Here is a 20,084-nt window from a genome sequence, read left to right as displayed (position 1 = left end):
CGGAAGACATTCACACACTGCTAAATCTTTGCATTTATGGGAACAATAAAACCATCATTTTCCATCAACTTGTTAGACTTTGGTTTATATCAGTTTCATAATCATCCCCGCAAAGCTTCCTGATTCTTTGGAAAGTACTGAATTAATTAGACTTTTTTTTTAAAGGCCAATTCACGCCAGACGTGTCAGGACAATTTAATTCCATTTATCATATATGATATATCGGTTCTTAAAGGCACAGTAGCAAAAATCAGCCAGTTGAATTTGATTGGATAAAGAACGGTTGGAAAGTCGTTAGAAAATGAAATACAACTTAAACAACATGTGTTTTAAGTGCACCACAAGCTGAAAGATGACATAAGAGGTATAAGTTCAAACTATGAACTATTGGCCCTCAGGCTCTGAAATAAGATTTTATCATTCATTATTATTCGTTTCCTTGTTCCTGGTTCTACGGCGTCACAGTGGCGTTACCTGTGTGCGCCTTAGCCTCGGCTCCTTCTGACTTTCTGTGGAGTTTGTAAGGAATCCAAACATGTCTTCCACTACTTTCTCATCATGCTTGTCCTCCTTTTGTTTATCTTGAGTCTCACTTGTTTGGCTAACGGTCTCGTTGAGCCTGCGCCGGAGCTCCAGCGCCGCGAGCTCCTGCGCTGCGAGCTCCCGCGCTGCGAGCTCCCGCGCCGCGAGCTCCCGTTCCTGACGCTCCTGGGCCGACGAGAATGCCTGGAACATCACCAAGCGGAACCAAGATACAGAAAAGACCGTTAAATTAAATTGAGCATCAGCCAATGGCTAAATATCATGTAACAGAAAATGTTTAGAAAAATATGATACTTTAACACAACTGTACTTTAGAAGTGAAACCTTTGGTTTGTGTTTTTATTTTCAGTACAGAGTTATTTCGGTCATTTTATGGGAAATTTATTCATAATTGATTTGTAGGAGGAATGTGGTACTGAATGTGGTATTAAATTCTGTTAGCTGGGAAAATATTCATAATCTATGTTTCAAGCCTAAGCGTGTATAAATGTAGACATACTAATATATAATATAAAAATGTTATATTATCAGACAAATAAGTTTAGCCATTCAATTAGTACAAAAGTAATGGAGCCCTGTAAAAGGAGGAAGCTTTAGTGTGTGTCTATGGTAGCTGTGCTCTGCAATGGCTGAGCTGCATTACTGGAAGGTTTAGTGCACACACTGTGCATAAGAGGCGCTCTTTCACAATTTAGTCCCTGTAAACTTCGCCTTTTATGGAGTTTTGGGGGCGTCACTACATGCAAATCAGCTGTGCCATGAACATGCTTGGTAAGTTACAGCTGATTGATTGTATCAAAACATGTTCATGAGAACGAAGAAAATCAGCGAACTTTTTGTAAACCTGGCAGGAATTTTTTGTTTGGTTTGATTATATATATTTCATTTTTGACATGTAAAGTATAAAACAGACCCAACCTAGTACACCAAACAACAAAAGTGTCTATTGCGGGGACCACTGCTGACAATATGTACCATTAAGTGCATTATTAATATGTATTTGTTGTTGTGTAATTATAATGAATTGTGTGTGTGTGTGTGTGTGTGTCTGTGTGCGAGTGTGCATAGGCCTCACCTCATCTTTAAGACATTTGAGTTGTTTTCTGGCGAGCAGGCCTCTGGTTTGGGCCTGCAGCAGTACGGCAGCATCTCGTTTGCGTTTCAGGTCTTTCCTGGCGAGGTAGCGGCGTGTGTGGTTCTGCAGTGTGACTGCGGCGGCTTGTTTGCGTTGATACTGCAGGAAGCCCTGCCTTGCGTGCACCACTGCCTGGAGACGCACCAATCCCTGACGCAGCTGTCAGAGGAGAGAGAGGAAGCCACTGCTAAAGACAGCCTACTACATATAAATGGAACATTAACGATGAATGAAATGGTCACTTACTTTAATAAACTCTTTCCGGTCTCTGTAAGAGCGCCAATTTTTCTGCACAGTCACAGCTGCACTTCTTTTCCTAATGAAATTCTTCCTACAGAGCAATACAAAACCACAGCAATCTAGTAAACACCCAGCAAAGTGTAGGTAAAAACAAAACATGTGATCAAATGCTGTTGAAACACCAGTTATCTCACTTATCAGACTCATAAGAGAACTGTCCCATGGGGCGTGGCCTAATATTCAAGTGTCCACAATTCATTAACAGCACTTTTTCTGAGGCTCCCAGCCTTCTTAGGCAGAATTAAACACCAAGTTAGCCTTTAATCGCTAGGTTATCTTTCACTAATGTAATTTATGACATTTACAGCTTGATATTTTGTCCCAGTACTGTCCAAGAACAAAACTCTTCATAAGAGTGTGATCTCAGTGACCAATGAATGAAAAGAAAGTCTTTATCCCTGCCTTTCCCCTACACAGTGCACATCAAGTTTTTCCTAGAAATGATTTGGACCAAATGGAAGCATGGACATTAGAAGAGTTAGATTGTGGGCTGGAATTAAGGTTGAGTAGAAAGAGTGTGATTAGAGTTGAGATGAAATCATTTGTGATTAGAATTGTGCTGAGGTTAAAATCAGAGTTGAGTTGAAGTTAGAGTTAGAATTGAATTGGGGTTAGAATTAGAGTTGTTGGGGTTCAGTAAAGAGTTGAGTTGGGTTAAAATTAGAGTTGAATTAGAGTTGAGTTAGACTCGAGTTAGAGTTGAGTTGGTCTTAAAATCAGAGTTGTTGGGGTTAGAGTTGAGTTGGGCTAAAATCAGAGTTGAGTTAGAATTTAGTTAGAGCTGAGTTAGAGTTGAGTTAGAGTTGAGTTAGAGTTGAATTAGAGTTAGAGTTGAGATGACATAATTTGTGATTAGAGTTGTGCTGAGGTTAAGATCAGAGTTGAGTTGAAGTTAGAGTTAGAATTGAATTGGGGGTTAGAATTAGAGTTGTTGGGGATGAGTAAAAAGTTGAGTTGGGTTAAAATTACAGTTGAATTAGAGTTGAGTTAGACTCGAGTTAGAGTTGAGTTGGTGTTAGAATCAGAGTTGAGTTAGAGTTGAGTTAGAATTTAGTTAGTTAGAGTTGAGTTTGAGTTGAGTTGGTGTTAGAATCAGAGCTGTTGGGGTTAGAGTTGAGTTGGGCTAAAATCAGAGTTGAGTTAGAGTTGAGTTAGAGTTGAATCAGAGTTGAATTAGAGTTGAATCAGAGTTGAGTTAGAGTTGAATCAGAGTTGAATTAGAGTTGAATCAGAGTTGAGTTAGAGTTGAATTAGAGTTGAATTAAAGTAGAATTAGAGTTAAATTAGAGTTAAATTAGAGTTGAATTAGAGTTAGAGTTGAATTAGAGTTGAATTAGAGTTAGAGTTTAGTTACCTGTCTTTGTGGGCGAGCATCACTCTCTGGATGATGAGTGCTTTCCTATTGAGCTCCCGCTCTCTCTCCAGCTCCAGAAACGAGTCGTGATGATCCTGAGGAGAGACAAAGCCCGAACCAATGACCACTCAACACAACTCAACACACAAAAGATCAAGAGCACGTACCTCATTTCAATATTAAACTATGTCATGATATCAGATGCCTGAGCAAACAAAAACTAATTCTAAATAGAATTTGAAATGAAACTATGTTTAATTTAATTAATAAACAATTTACTACCTCTAATTTATATAGCACCTTTCCTGGTCATTTTTATTATAATATTACATAATAATGTTGCATTAACAAAACACACACATTTTCCACTTTACAGCAGACAAAATTTACAATCAGTAAAAAAAGGATAAAAAAAATAAAGTTAGTGTAGGTTTTTACAAAAATATTGAAAAGTTTTGATAACCTTTTTCCAATCAATAAGTGTATAATAATAATAATAATAATAATAATAATAATAATAATAATAAATATTCATGTGTGTGCACCTTGAGAAAGATCTTGGTCTTGCCGATCCTCCAGTCATCTTGGCATTTAATGACAGCTCTGCAGATAGCGTTACAGCAGTTAGATGCAGTTTCCTATTATACACACACACACACACACACACACACACACACACCAGATCAGCATTCACAGCACAACACCGGTACAGTGAAACAAACCACACAGTGAGTATGATTTGGGACCTTGCTGGGGTCGCAGTCAGTGGTCTTCAGTAAAACTCGATAACGTCCCAGGAACTCTTTGAACTTGTGCTGGATCGGATATCCCAGCTTACGGACTTTGATGGTCTCCAGGACGCCGGAATAACGCAGCTGTTGCATGCACAGGTCCCGATCGAACACCTGGACCAAGCACACAGCAGGTTTATGACTTAAACAACACAGAGATAAAGATCAGTGTACTAGGATCAAGAAACAATAAACTGGATGTTAGTGGAACAAGAAATAAGAGACCTATTCACTAGCCTTGCCTTATCAACAACATATCAACAAGTCAATGACTTACAAGGAGACAAAGAAATGGTGTAACACTTTAACTGCACGCTGGAGGATTTGTTCATCTGATCATGTGGCTTCGGATGGCAGCTGTTTGAGCTACTGAGCTAACAAAAGCTATCAGATCTGTGCTTAAAGTGTAAATCGAGCATTCGGGTGAAGAAGACTAAAACATCACACAAGCATCTTGCACTTTCTGTTTTGATTATTCTGTCAGTTTGAATGATTTATTTCACTTTATCCTGCTGCTCTTTTATGACTTTACCCTATTACTCACTGCAGTCATGTATGCTGTAATTCTTCAGAATAATTACATTGTAAAATATATATTTTAAAAGCTTTCACTAGTGATTGTGTAGGGGGTGATTATTTATGCAAGAGTTTTTCATTGCAAATATGTTTAATTTGTGATCTATGATCTGAAATCTGTAATATAAAATTCATTTCAATTTCAGGTTGTAACATAGTTCCTTTTTTTTTTATTTGTCTTTTAATCTATTTTATTTAACTCAGTGATATTATTCATCTTTTATTATTATTATTATTATTGTGTTGAATTACTTATTTAATGATTTATTTCATTTAAAATATGATTCTGAAAAAAATAAATAAAAATTTATATATATATATATATATATATATATATATATATATATATATATATATATATATATATATATATATATAAAGGTTGCACCAGAGTTTACATAAAGGGTGAAAATGTATGCAATAAAGTTTTTTAATTGTAAGTAATTTAGCTTTTTTTTTGCGGTAGATTTTGTTCTCCACTTTAATGATTAAAAAATCCCAATAAATGAATTTTAATTTCATGTTGCAAAGTCCAAGGGGTGCGAATACTTATGAAAGGAACTGCACAGTAATTGAGCACATCTAAGTATCTACCATGGAGAGCTTGTTGTCGTTGGGTTTGAAGCAGCGGATGAAGAAAGGCTGACACAGAGACAGGGCCTTCATCAGAGTGTCCAGCGACTGTCTGAATTGCCCGCTCAGCGTGGAAATCGGTCTCCGCTGCTCGTTCCCCTGCTGTAACGGCTGACACAATAAGAAGGTGTTTAGCTTCCGGCGTATTTGCGGTGAGTCAAAGTGACAGTGATGGAACAGAACCTACCCGTGTGGGTTTCTTCTGCGTGATGATGATCCTGCGGTGATTGTTGTTGTTGTTGTTAACGGGTACGGCTCGGCAGGCATTCAGCTCCTTCTCAAAGATCTGCTTGAGCAGCTTGCTGGAGGATTTCTGGATCAGCGCGAGGATATCCAAATTCAACACATCCCGGTTCTTCTCCAGAAACCCTGTGCATTTATGGGAGATGGAGAGACAGATTTTCAGATGTGAGGAGGTTAAAGTACATGCATTCGAGTAAAATTTATAACTCGGAAAATCAAACAAAAGAAAAACTCCCCGTCAGCTTGTTCTCCTCAAGTCCGAGTTCAGCAAGTGATGTCAAATCAACATGGCTGCTCACAGTAAACAAAGCAGCACCTCTTAGCTTTAAATGAGCTATACTGTGTATAAGTATTAGCTTTACATCCATCAACACAGAGCCATATTCACTTGTTAAACTGACTATACAGATCACTGTTCTGAGGTGAAAATATACATCACTCATCACAGTTATCTTGCGAGACTGCTTCTCACAAAAGACCAACATGGAGGCGTACATAGCTCGTACATGCCGAGCTTCAACATGACATAATTCCAAGCTTTGACTTCGCATGAATTTCAGCATGAATCCTCTGAATGAGGAGCAAATTGTAGGAAGCGTTATAATGAGACGGTTATAGACCTATCTTCACGGTGCAGCACAGAAATGGGACAAAGAAACAAAGTCCCGAATTTCAGAGGAAGAATGAAGGACACATAACAAACGCAGAGAATAAACAGAAACTTCAGGGCCTTTAGAAGATTCCACTCGAAGAATTGTGTGAGATTCTTTACCATCCCTAAATTAAAAGCCGCTGTCAACCAAAGATGTCGTTAGACACTCTATGGTGCACCAATGGCTCGCACAACTATTCTGGACGAACTGGGAATTCAGCAGCGCTGTGGTGTGAAACACGTCTCCGTGATAGGTATGGTAACATGCAGTACCTTTGCAGTCATAGAAGACGATGCCAGCAAAATGTCTAACTCCGAACTGCAGGGTGTGGATGGTCTTGGGTGAGATGTAGATCTTGCTACGTTGGTGTGTTTTCTTCATTTTCTCCAACATGGTCGTGTCTGTGCCCTAAAAATAAGAAATGAAAAAGAAAAAAAATTAAATAAAACACATCCACTTCCTGGATTTGACAGTTTTACTGTGTATTTTCTTTATTCATCTGATTCGTTTATTTTATCCTGTGACTTATTTGTAATCCCGTATACTGGACCTTGGGGAAGTGGGTCTCCTCGTCGATCAGAGACAGCAGGTTGAGCGGCTTTAAAGCCAGCAGGTCAAGCGTTTGCTGGTTATCGGTGAAGGAGATGTTCTTCCATGTGACGCCCTCTTTGAGGTATTCCTCCTGCTCCTGCTTGAAGATCTGCTCCACGAAGAACTGCTGCAGCTGCTCGTTAGCGTAGTTAATGCACAGCTGCTCAAAACTGGGCACAAACACAACCCACCAACACCACACACTTATTTATTCATTCATTCATTCTTAATGTGTGGGATTCGCTCGGTCTGGCGTTCCGTGTCGTACCTGTTGACTTGGAAATTCTCGAAGCCGAATATATCCAGCAGACCGATGGACTTCCGCGTGTAGGAGCTGCTCGTCTGCTGTTTATGGATGGCGCTGTTTATTTTCCCAAAAATCCATATAAATAGTTTGGTGTAAACAGCCTGAATCAGAGTAGCACAAATAATCTAATTAATAACAAAGATCAAAACTGCTTCCTTTTCTATTTTTGCACCTTTTTCCCATGATCACCTGCAAATTAACAAGTTGTCTTTTCATTATAAAGTGTCAAATGTGAGCTGAAATCGAGTCTACAAAGGAGAATAGCTATTTTCCCAATAGTCCCGATGGTCCTGACCAGGGAAAACTTTTTAACATTGAAATGGGTTGACACAAAAACAGCAAACCCCCACAACGCTGAATTATAAGAAAAAGCCACAGGACCTTTAAGTCCTTGCTGGAAGTCATAAAAATACTGTTTAGTATACGTTTAGTCCAACAGTTTAGATGTGAAAATAGGAATGTAGCAGCTAATTCTGAATGTCACACCCCTACGTTACTAGGTAAAAATGAGAATACAATAAAATGGCTAATAAATGAATTAGCAACATGCTAGTGCAAGGAAAAGTTTTGAACAGAGTCAACCTGGAAAGAATGAAAGACGCAGGTGACCCCCAGCAGAGTCTCATTTTTCTCTCTCTTCAATAATAAGACATAAAACATCTGTCCCGAAGATGTCAGAAAGGTTAAAGTTACAGCTTTACTGTTACAAAGCACTGACACTGGAGACTCCTTCCGTAAATGTGAAATAAAAATCTCCTTACTTCAAGAAAAGGTTACCATATCAATGTTTATGTGGAGAATCTGTTGTGCAAGTTTCGGCTAATGAGCTGTTACTATAGAAACGATAATAGCTTGTCAGAGCCACTGTTACAGAAAATTTATGAACCCTTTCTGACCAATCAGAATCCAGAATTCGGCAGCACTGTGGTGTAAATGAACGGGTTAAAGTGATCACCTTGGCCAGAACGTCCCTGCAGTCCAGAGCCTGTTCTGAACTTAGAGGTTTCGTCACTTGCTCTTGTTTGGTCATAAAAGTGCGAGAGGTCAAACTCACTTCCAGATGTGCTTTAGTAACCTGGAGAGGAGAAGATGAAGATGAAGATCGTATACTGTATTGGTGTGAAAGAGTTTCCATTAAGAAAGTTGTGAAGAAATAAACCCTGAACAAAAAAAAAAAAATCCAAAACAAATAAAAAAAATATTATGGTATGTAACATTCACATTGTATTTAAATAAAAAAAAAATATATATATTTACATCTGAAAGCATGTTTTAATGGCAGTATCTGTGAAGTAAAGGTCAGGATGAATCCCGTGTGTTACCTCTAGCAGATTGGCAGCGACAGTGAAGTGGTCCGATGATAAAATTTCACACGAGTCCATGTTATTCAACGTGCCACCTACAAGAGAAGCAAAAACACCACAACGGTAAACACGCCGCCATTTTAAACCACCGATAAATTGATAAAACGTCTCGAAACGGCGCCGTGACTCACCTTCAAATTTGACGTTGCCCAGGTGAAGAATGGCCGCCAGTAATTTAAATATATCCCAGCATTCCTTGTCGGAGAAGGTGAGGACTTTGAGGGCCGTACGGATGCGGCCGAAGTCCTCCGTATCGTCCCGTCCGTCGCATGTGATGCAGCTTCCCTGGGACGATCAAAAAAAAGACGATTTCTCAGAACATTTTTGGAAGAACAAAGTGACCAGTTGAACAAAAATATAAAACGCAGACAATTTACTATTTAACTTGAATAAAGTTAGTTTAGTTTTAGTTTAATGGTTCTTGTAGTTACGACCTACGAGGCTAGAAAAAATATTATTCGAATTCGATTATGGAGTCATAGTAGCTGGCTAAGTACAAGCTAGATAGCTATTTATACTTAATATCAACAACACAATAAATATCAACAATATCTTGTTCATACTGCAGCCACGTAGCGACATATACTTTTATACTACATTTTTTAATTAACCATCAGCTAGCTAGCTATATAAGCTAAAATCGTTCCTATAAAGTCTCTGAAACAATGTTTCTATTAACATAAAATAAAAATACACCTTTTTTAAAAGCTTTAACAAGGCTTGTCGGTGAGATTTCTTACAGGTCTTTCATAAAAGCTCTGCTGTAATCATAACTCTTCACACTTTACATACAATTAGTGAAATAACCGTTAAAAACAATAGCATTTTGCTTAACTTGGGTAATCTTAGCTAGCTAACTAGATTTAACTAAAACCTAGCAATTTGGTTGGTATGCTTGTGTTCGTGAGGTAAGTTTGTTAGTTAAAATAAATTGTGTTGCATTTCATTAAAAATTTGTCACATCATTTGAATAAAGTAGGGTCATTTTAAAATCAGCATTTTTTGGTGCGTGTTAGCTAGCTAATGTTAGTTTATTTATACAATGCCTTACAGTACAGTTTACTTCTAGCTGATCAGGGGCTTCGGGCATGCTAAACTAGTAGAGCTCCGATTGGTTTTTAGCTTCATTAGCATCACAGCTACAGACACTAAGCATGACTTCACTGACTGACTCCATTTGGCATGAAATGATTTGTAGTAGTTCAAACCTCAGTGAGATAGTTGAACTGTGCCGCATCGCCGAGAGAAAGGACTTTTTTATGCTCTTTGGGCATCCCTGACAGAAGGCAGTAGAAAATGTGGTAGTTCCTCTCCATTGGGGCCTTTGGGAAAAAAATACACAGAGGAAAAATTGAGTCAAGCAGATTTTAATTCATGTTCAAAAATGTATGAATTTTTGCACAGGTGCTCACCTGATGGCAGACGCGAGATTTCTCCAGCAGGTACTGCTCCATCTGAGCTCCTTCAATCACACCGTCCGTATTAAAGATGATCTCGATGTACTTCCCGAAGCGGCTCGAGTTGTCGTTACGCGTAGTTTTGGCGTTTCCAAAAGCTGTGAAAGTCACCACAGAGACGAGAAGGTCATTCGTGATTGACGTTAAATGTACGTAACTCATTTACATTCGTTAAAGGCTGGGTAAAGATGTTAGATTCCTACAGGAAACTTTTCGGAGAAGTCGTGTTGTTGCGGCATTACAGTTAGTTTCATTTTGTTCAATATACTGATTAATCTGCATTTTTGTTTATTACTCTCTACCCATTTATTTATTTATTTATTTATTTTACCTGATCAAGTTCCTTACTCCAGCGGTTCTCACACCTTTTGTGTCCTGCTGCGACTCACCCCTGGGCTCGCCCTAAATCACACTACAGCACATTTTGGCTGTGTTTAATCTGCTATGTTACATTACATCGCTACCTCTGTTGTTGCTCCTAGCACATTCCTAACTTTATCATGAACAACAGCTATCCAGAACACGACGCTGCTGAGCACAACTAAACCTAACAATGTTCTAGTTTTGGCTAAGCAACACTGTACACTTTTAGGGAAAAGTAGTTCTCAAAAATATCTTTCTAATAATGCAAGCCCACATCCACAGAAGGATTTTTAAGCCTTATCATTTCATTTTATAATATTTTTAATAGTATTTATATTCTCAGAATGAAATGAAACCCATTTAAAATCACATTTCATTACTCACTCACTTCCTGGTCAGGGCCATAATGAATCTAGAACCTACCCCGGGAACACTGGGGGTGGGGCAGGAATACTTTATATTTATATACTGTATATATTTATTCATTTATTTTTCATTGCATGTTAGCACATTTGCCTCACACCTCCAGGGTTGGGGGTTTGACTCCCTCCTCCGACCCGGTGTGTACATGGAGTTTGTGTGTGCATGTTCTCCCTGTGCTTCAGGGGTTTCCTCCCCAGTCCAAAGACATGCGCTGTAGGCTGATTGGTGTTTCCAAATTGGGTCACACAGCGCTGTAAACAAGGAAGTAATGGACACTTTACCTTCCAGCACAGGGTTTGCCTGCAGAATCTGCTGCTCGATCCACGAGTGCTGACCGCTCACCGCTGCCAGAAACTGCAGGATCAGCTTCGTACTTTCCGTCTTTCCTGCTCCCGACTCCCCACTAGTGCACAAACACAGTAAAGGAATAGCTCAAGGGGAAAAAACCATAGTATCTGTAAGATCTGAACCAGTGTGTGAAATTCTGTGAATGTACCCGGGTAAAAAAAAACACTTGGGCAAAAACCCCCCAAAAAACCAAAGCAATAAATTTAATTAATCTTTTATTAGAAATCATTAGAAAGGAATATCTAGATGTTTGCTATAAAAAATAAACTTCACAATAATTTGTAAGGTAATCATTTAATACTGAGAGATTTAAAAAATGCCTGTTGAACTTTTACTTGGGAAAAACAAACAATACGTATTAAAACTAATGATAAGTGTAGTTAACAGAATCAGAATATATATAAAAGTATTCAAATGATGTATTTATATCAGTAATCGTCAATATATTGCATTCAGGCAAAATATTCACTGAAAACAAAGACCTGTCTGATAAACCACAATTTTGGATGAAGCATATGAGCATAATGTCCTGTTTTCCATAACTCCGCCTTCATACTTTAAGAGGCATGGCCTAAAGGTACTCAGTGCACTGGCCTAAATGCTGACAGCGATAAACTACAAGGACTGGTACTGTAAAACCTGTTACCCTCACACACAACCACCTGCTTCATGGTTTTTATGAGTTTTTTTATGATGCTTTACTCTTTTAACTACAGGAACCATAAACAAAAGCAGACTTGATTCACAGGGATGAGCGTTCTCCTGCTCACCTGATGATGCAGCACTGGTTACACTGGTTTCGTTGCATGTTGTAATAGCAGCAGTCTGCGATGGCGAAGACGTGGGGGGGCAGTTCGCCCAGATGACGCCCGTGGTACAGACGCACCTGGTCCGCAGTGTAGATGGGCAGCAGCTGGTACGGGTTCACGGCCACCAGCACAGAGCCGATGTACGTCTGATTATAAAGAGAAACAGAAACAGGACAGAGGTCAATGAATTAAGTCACGAAATAACCGAAGCCTTGCGTAAAATTAAATAGAAAACCATCAGCTTCAGAATACAACTGGAATTAAACCCAAATACGGTCAGTCTCAGAATACAATGAGAATAAAAGCAGAATACCATCAGCCTCGGAATAAAATCAGATTACTATCGGCCTCGGAATATAATCGGAATTAAATCAGAATACTATCAGCCTTGGAATACAATCGGAATACAATCAGAATACTATCAGCCTCAGAATACAATCGGAATAAAATTGGAATACTATCAGCCTCAGAATAAAATCAGAATACTATCAGCCTCGGAATACAATCGGAATAAAATCAGAACACTATCAGCCTCAGAATACAATCGGAATAAAATCAGAATACTATCAGCCTCGGAATAAAATCAGAATAAAATCAGCCTCGGAATACAATCGGAATAAAATCGGAATATTATCAGCCTCTGAATAAATTCGGAATAATATCAGCCTCGGAATACAATTGGAATAAAATCGGAATACTATCAGCCTTGGAATAAAATCAGAATACTATCAGCCTCAAAATAAAATCGGAATACTATCAGCCTCGAAATAAAATTGAAATACTATCAGCCTCATTATATTACTATCAAACTGGAATACAAGTTGGAATAGTTGCTGCATTACTCTGGGATATTTAAGGATGTTTCAGGCACTGATTTTTGCAGCCAGGCTGGATTGATTTTTCAGGTGCCAGCACTGAGTGAGATTAGGATTAACTGAATTAGGATCAGTATTAAATGCTCAGGCCTATAACTGAAGATGAGCTTTAGTGGTAGATTCACTTTCTTCACACTGAGTAATTTGTTTAAGCAAAAGTAAAACGGTCTGTTCTCCAGATTTTCAGGCTTACATTTCGAAAAGCTGAATGAAAGCAGTTTAAGCGAACCCTGCCCATCCTACATCTCCTGCTATACTGCTATACACTGCTTCAAACAAGCAACTAGTTTCTGTTCAGTAAAGTAGAAGCAAAACTGATCAACACTCCGTGAACTCCCTGGATATAAAACGAGATATATATATAGGGCAGAGGCCGGGGATGATTCAGTGTTCATCCCCCACCCTGCTGTTCCACCACACCTGCTGTCTTTCCTCTGAACACTTGTACCAGAGTTTAATGAAGATAATAATGTGGTGTACAATTTAATCACAGAGGTAAGCTGATGAGGGTCAAAGTTCTGTTCTTACACCACAGTGCTGCTGAATCCTGGATTCTGATTGGTCAGGAGGTGATTACTTTTCTATAACAGCAGCTCTGACAGTAGTGCAGCTGCAAATCATAGGTTTCTATTAATGTGCTCATTCTAATGCGTTACTGTTTCTATAGTAACAGCTCATTCACAGGGACTCATACGTCGCAATCTAAGTCTAATAACATTCAGATTAAAAACCCGTGAGTAACCGTTGATAAAGGTGACGCTTTCTGTAAGGAGTATTTATTTTATTTACGTAATGTTTACAGAAGGAGTCTCCACTGTCGGCGCTTTGTAACAGTCAGAGGTAAAGCTGTAACTTTATGTTTTCTGACATCCTCAGGACAGACGAGGTTTAGGGAACAACTGTTTAGGGCTGCTATGAAGTAAGACAGAACAGAAACGAACTTTTAAATGTAACATAACGTCATTTTTCTTAAGAACAATTTAAATTCTTGGAAAATTGCTGCACTGTCGCGGGTTAATTTCCTATTACAGCATTTTCTCAAACCCCGTGTCCACCAAATGACCACATATTGACCCGAATATCAACGAAACCACACACTAGCCTGGCTTCTCATCCGGATTGATCCAATCCACCAAACTGGCTGCGATGACCAAAACAGAAAGCTACGGGCATAGCTGAGGTTTTGTTTAGGTGAAGAAGATTAAAGAATGAGAATGCTTACGTAGATGATGTCCTGCTTGTGTCGGATCAGCAAGTTCCTGAGCACGCCGGCCTCGGTCAGATCACCCAGTTTGATCATATCGTCCACTCCCTCCACCGACGTGGGGTGCATGAGTCTGAGAGACGCCTGCTCGCTCTCTGACACGCACCGCTCCTGAACACAGCAAAAACAGCCTATTATTATTACACAGAGCAAATAGAACATACAGCTACTACAGTATACATAACAAACGCAGCCAAATACAGTATATATAATGATAATGATCACGTATACTTTACAGCAGAGTGAAATTCTTTTCTTTGCATACCCCAGCGTGTCAGGAAGTTGGGGTCAGAGCACAGGGTCAGCCATGATACAGCGCCCCTGGAGTAGACAGGGTTAAGGGCCTTGATCAAGGGCCCAACAGTGGCAGCTTGGTAATGCTGGTGTTTGAACCACCAACCTTCTACTCAGTAACCCAGAGCCTTAACCGCTAAGCCACCACTGTCCCCATATCAATGTGTTCTTACAAATAAAATAAAATAAAAAACCCCAGACAGAAAACAGTGTACATCCAGATGACGTTATTGTTTCTATTGTTTCAACGGCTCATTTAAGTTCTCCGACATCTTCAGGAGAGAAAAGTTTACACTTTGTGGTTTCTCTGTAACATGACAAGCTGCTTTTTCACTTCAATAGAGAGAGAGAACGACTGTTTATAGCTGCTACAACGTAAGTGAGAGTCTCGCAGATGTTCCACACCATTAAATATAACCATAAACAGATTTGTATTTTCGTTAATAAAAAAAAAAACTGTAATTTGGGGTACGTCTCTGTAGTGTAAGGGGAATAAAACACTTCAGGGTGTGCTGTCTTGGGAAAATAACCAACTCTGGCTTGGTAACATCATCACACCACCCCATCGTTGGCTATTTTAATATAACACCATGACGCGGAGTGTTTTATCTCAGAGTCTTACTTACAGCTGACAGAAGAACAAATGAGGCAAATATACTGTATATTAAATGCACAGCGTATCAAACGTTTATTACAGAAAACACTGATGTATATAATAGTATACATCAGAGCCCTTGTACAGAATCCACTACCTTTCAAACAATAAAACACACTGTATAACCATTCTCCAGAACCCACAATACCGCTATTAATACACACAACACACGCAGCATGGCATATCACCTCTCCGTTGCTGGATATACGGCTCCTGATACAACAAAACAGCCATGTACAGCAAAGCAAAAACAGGCCAAATAAAGTATATATCAAACATCTAGTGTATAACACACACACACACACACACACCTCCTACAAGCAAAATATATAATGCATATCAAATATACGGGTCCAAAAGTATCGAACAGCCATGTAATACAGCATATAATAAACACTCGATACAGAATACACAAGGAAGTGATGCACTAGTAATAAATCCTTTAATGGAACACACAGCTACACCCTTTATATTGGAGCCTGATTACAAAATACATAAATTAATACATATTATAATATTACAGAATGCACCTTTCCAACAGAATACCCAGTTCCACAGTCCACCTGAAGATCTGATTCTCTCTTACCTCAGGTAAGGAAACACAGCAAGTGGATTTGTTGAAGGGGGGGGGGGGGGGGGGGGGGGGGAACGTCCACGGTAACCATGGCAACATTCTCACATTAACAGAAATCTATTATTAATAGCTAACTCATTAAGCGAGAGTGGGGAAGGCTGTGACATAGCAAAACCAAAACAACCGTCTGAATGAAATGGTCTCGCTCCGATTCCAAGAGAACTCCAACAACACACCATGTTTTTGGGTTGCACCATTTTTGTTTGTTTGTTTTGCAGACGTGAGCTTCTAAACCAGTGGTTCCCAAACTAGGGGTCACGAGACTTAAAAATGAGTCTCTTCTGTTTTATTCCTTTATTTTACAAAGTGATATTAGAAATATTGCTCGGACTATAAAAAATACTCTCACTGTCCACTTTAATAGGAACACCTGTACACCTGCTCATTTACCGCGGTTATCCAATCATCCAATCGCGTTACAGCAGCACAGTGCATAAAATCATGCAGATGCGGGTCAAGAGCTTCAGTTACTGTTCACATCAAACATCAGAATGAAGAAGAAGTCTGAGCTGACAGGAAGTCTACAGTAACTCAAATAAAGCACTCTTTACAACCGCGGTGAGTAGAAAAGCATCTCAGAACACACAACACATCAAACCTTGAGGGGATGAGCTACAACAGCAGAAGACCACATCGGGTTCTACTCCTGTCAGCCAAGAACAGGAAGACACAGAGATCAGACTTTTTTACTCATTTCTGATGTTTGATGTGAACTTTAACTCTTTAAGCTCTTGACCTGTATCTGCATGAGTTTATGCATTGTGCTGCTGTATTATGATTGGATGATTAGACGTCTGCATAAACGAGCACGTGTACAGGGGTTAATATTAAAGTGGGCGGTGAGTGTATATTTTGTATTTTGAAATGTTACTTGGAGTCGCATTCAATCAATCGGCATTTAAATGAAGAACGCATGTGCTGAACTGGCATAGGATTCAACAACAGGAATCTCTCCATCCATCTACTGCCGCTAAAAACACTAGATTTGCGTCTCGAGTCGCGTATTTATGTACTTTCCAGACAGGTATTGAACTCTAACTCTAACCGGGTTTTCCTGTTGAAGTCAGTGTTTGAATTTTTCAAAACTTTCGTGTTGCCTTCAAACCTACCTAAAGCTCAGTTTTGCGTACCAGTCTTCTGGATTTTCTAGATTAGTAAATACGTTTGAATGTAAAGTTAGAGTTTTCAATTTGAGACATTAGATAACTGATGACAGAAAGATCATTTATGGAATTTTGTAATCACTGACACTGCTTGCTGCTAGCATAGCTCCACCTGGCTAGCACATTGCTACAGTAGATAACTCCTGGTAAATTAGCTTGCTTCAGTCAAACGCTGAGATTTCAGTATCAGAGTCTGAATTTACATCACCAGTTTCTCAGCGATTTAGCTAAGTCAGTTAGCTAGCTGACTTAGCATGCAGGTTCTGTAGCTAAAGCTCTGTAGCAATGACTAATTCGTCACTACTGAGTATATTTTGTGAAAACCGTTATGTTTTTATGATTTTGAGAACGATTTTCTCAAAATCGTTTTTGAGAAGAGGAGGACTTTAAAGTGTCAGTGAAAACATACACTTGGTGCTTTAGGGCGTTTTGTTTGTGTGTTCCTTAAAGCTGTGGACTCAATTACGCTAACGTACATTTATTTTTTTTAAAAAGGACAAAAATGTGTTTTGTAGATGTACTTATTTTCATTTGAGAGCTTATCGTTTCAGAGAAAACAGTGGACAAAATTTTGATGACTCATCCAGTCGAGCAATCTCTGGGGCGCCTATGCCCCGCCCGGGTAAACAACAGAAATCTGAACATTGATTTAAAGGTCTAGTGTTAAAAATAAACCCAAGCCACTGAACGTCAAGAAAGATCTTTTGCAACCTGAGAACTGATAAGTGATGAAACTTTGAGATTATTACTCGGACGAGTGCTTTGATCTACTGCATGTACAAGCCTCTGATAGTGTAGTGTGGTGTGTAATGTACAGAACATGGAAAGTGTCAATTCCAGACTAAATCGAAAGATTATTAAAATTTCCACACATCCTTACCTTTCCCTCATCATCCAGCAGATGCACCTGCTTGCCGTCCAACACCTTAACCCGAGCCCCGATAGGGACCCCGATCCAGGAGTCCACCCAGACATAATCACCCTAAAGACAAGCACTACGTTTGGGCACCGTGCGTAACACAGACATTTTCATCTTCACACATGAAATAAATTCATCCCAAAATCAAATCACTTTAATGACAACAACAAACCTAGTTAACAAATTAAACTAAAATACATATTACAAACTAAACTAAAATAAATAAATTTAAAAAACCATCTTGTTAACAAAAACAAAACAAAACCATTGTTTTATTTTGAGCTCTGAATTGACAAGATTGTCAATTTTTTAAAAAGGGGAAATATATATATATATATATATATATATATATATTTCTGATCTCATGCCACAAATTTGAGAGTACAGTACTAAACATGGCACCAAATGCATAATGGACTACTTTGTAGACTCTAAGAGCTACGGAATGGGCGTTTCGTTTACTAAACATTTTTGTAGATGAGTAAATTAAATTTCATACAAAATGACACAATATCAAACACAAAAACAAAAACGTTCATAATTCAGTTTGTGTCGCAGAAGGAATTTAACCACAAAGTTTATTTCCTAAGAATCCGGTTAATAATTATGTGTTTGGTGATAGGTAAGTGAACCTGAAATAATTATATTCATTTTTTTGTTGTATGTTTACACTCTCACTGATAAAATTACGTTTTTTTTGTTTTGTTTTTTTTCGTTTCTGTGGACAAGTTCCACCTGGACTTGAACATTTATTGATTTTGTTCAAAAATAATAAAGTAATACTATTCATGGCACATAATTCTTAATAAATGTGATTAAATAGTGATTTATACGATGTTAAAATGACAAAACTTTAATATGTACCTTGTTCAGCACCACCATTGAGACGTCTCTCCGGACACAGGATTCACACAAACTAAACCACGCAGGTTAAACACTGAACATTGAACATGTATGTATTAACCTAGCTATAATAAGCTCCTGAGATCATTATTTCTCCTTGAAGGACTGTTCCTCTACCCAGCGATGTCCCTGAGTTGCTGCCACATCCAAGAAGAAGCTGAAAGTGTCCCGGAATTTTTCCACCTCGCTGAAGAATGAGGAAGACGTCGATGTAGACGTTAGACGTGGACACGTGGTTCTCTTTATGGCACCTTAACTTTTAGCATTTATCAGCTCTGGGTTCATCAACGTCACTGTAAATTGGATAATATATCCAGAGAGGAGACCACGTGATCAGGTAAGAAAGGGCACTGAAGCAGCTTCCAGGAGGAAGGAGACAAAACCTGAGTGTTAAAATGACATATCACGAACAGGAGGTGGCCTTTTGGACTTGGGGAATACACCAGGCCGGGGCATAAAAACGGCACAATAAAGGCGTAAAGCTCAAAAACATGAGGGCACTTAAATACAGGAGACTCCGTGGAGCCTAGGAATAACACATTATTTATACATTACATACTAATATATATATATATATATATATATATACACACACACACACACACACATTATATATATATATATATATATATATATATATATATATACACTAAAACTCACTCGAGAGATATTGACATGTTTTGACTGCTGTCCTTTGAATATATATCACATTATTTATTTTGTTACTAATGAAATAAAAGAAGCAGCTGTATCAGAAAACCTGCTTGTGACATGAACGCATGTTTAAAAACAAAACAAAAAACAGGCCAGGTCCAAAGATGATGCCGCATTTCTCTTCCTTGTTATTTATCTCCATGGTGTATACAGAGAAATGAGCGCACGAGACGGGTTTCTGATAATCAATAAACCAGAAGGGACCTGGTGACGACGATTTACATAAGAGCGCATTATCGTGGTAAGGCACACCCTAAGATATAGCTCTTATCTAGAAGCACTCGTTTCCTCCTCAAGACACGGACGTGTATAGCCATAGTTCTATAAAACACTCTTATATCACTGCTCTGCTCTCAATGAAATAATGATCGTACCGAGTTAGTCCACATTGTACTGTCCAAATTCTCCAACCGGATTCATCAGAAAAGCCGATTGTTTAATCAGTGCTCTTTAACAGTGATGATAGTGCATATACAATTCACAAGCTCGTTCTGATACCTCATCGTTTCTATAGTAGAAGCTCATTCACGAGGACGTTGATGTATAAGGAGAGGGTTAACGTTCGTGGAAGGAGTCTCCAGTGTCAGTGCTTTGTAACTGTGGAGCTGACTCTTTTTATGTTTTTTTTTTGGTCTTATTAACATCCAGAGAGATGAATAAAGAGAGGGCTGGTGAGGGAACGACTGTTTACAGCTGCTTTAACTTAAGTGAGGACAGGAAACGACTTGTTTAGATGTTCCCCGACGTTAAACAGATATATAGTACGATGCGTC

General features: G+C 38.8%; 1 protein-coding gene and 1 long non-coding RNA gene across 4 annotated transcripts in view; one reads left to right on the top strand and one right to left on the bottom strand.

Annotated features, from left to right (window-relative positions):
* myo7bb (myosin VIIBb) overlaps positions 1-18,653 on the bottom strand; it is a 35,361-nt gene extending 16,708 nt beyond the window's left edge. The window contains exons 1-21 of one of the 3 annotated variants that reach the window (XM_053646784.1): positions 18,559-18,653; positions 17,656-17,757; positions 13,988-14,140; positions 11,852-12,036; positions 11,015-11,136; positions 9,903-10,045; positions 9,699-9,812; positions 8,622-8,775; positions 8,449-8,525; positions 8,082-8,201; positions 7,088-7,227; positions 6,779-6,989; positions 6,501-6,636; positions 5,520-5,701; positions 5,294-5,443; positions 4,079-4,237; positions 3,878-3,970; positions 3,333-3,427; positions 1,925-2,009; positions 1,619-1,837; positions 475-726 (exon numbers count right to left, since the gene is read on the bottom strand). In XM_053646784.1, coding sequence (XP_053502759.1) covers positions 475-726; positions 1,619-1,837; positions 1,925-2,009; positions 3,333-3,427; positions 3,878-3,970; positions 4,079-4,237; positions 5,294-5,443; positions 5,520-5,701; positions 6,501-6,636; positions 6,779-6,989; positions 7,088-7,227; positions 8,082-8,201; positions 8,449-8,525; positions 8,622-8,775; positions 9,699-9,812; positions 9,903-10,045; positions 11,015-11,136; positions 11,852-12,036; positions 13,988-14,140; positions 17,656-17,757; positions 18,559-18,576 — 2,910 coding nt within the window. In that variant the 5' untranslated portion in view covers positions 18,577-18,653. Of the gene's footprint in view, positions 1-474; positions 727-1,618; positions 1,838-1,924; positions 2,010-3,332; positions 3,428-3,877; positions 3,971-4,078; positions 4,238-5,293; positions 5,444-5,519; positions 5,702-6,500; positions 6,637-6,778; positions 6,990-7,087; positions 7,228-8,081; positions 8,202-8,448; positions 8,776-9,698; positions 9,813-9,902; positions 10,046-11,014; positions 11,137-11,851; positions 12,037-13,987; positions 14,141-15,508; positions 15,553-17,655; positions 17,758-18,558 lie in introns of those variants that run through there. The other 2 variants (XM_053646783.1, XM_053646785.1) reach the window with 2 other exon arrangements.
* LOC128621194 (uncharacterized) lies at positions 17,158-19,112 on the top strand. Its single transcript, XR_008388239.1, has 3 exons — positions 17,158-17,785; positions 18,568-18,623; positions 18,701-19,112. It is a non-coding gene; the product is annotated as an uncharacterized LOC128621194 (long non-coding RNA).
* Positions 19,113-20,084: the final 972 nt, after the last annotated feature.

Source organism: Ictalurus furcatus, chromosome 17, assembly GCF_023375685.1.
Source record: "Ictalurus furcatus strain D&B chromosome 17, Billie_1.0, whole genome shotgun sequence".
Lineage (NCBI taxonomy): Eukaryota > Metazoa > Chordata > Actinopteri > Siluriformes > Ictaluridae > Ictalurus > Ictalurus furcatus.
Note: the sequence above shows the minus strand (reverse complement) of the source record. Positions and strands in the feature narration are given on the sequence as shown.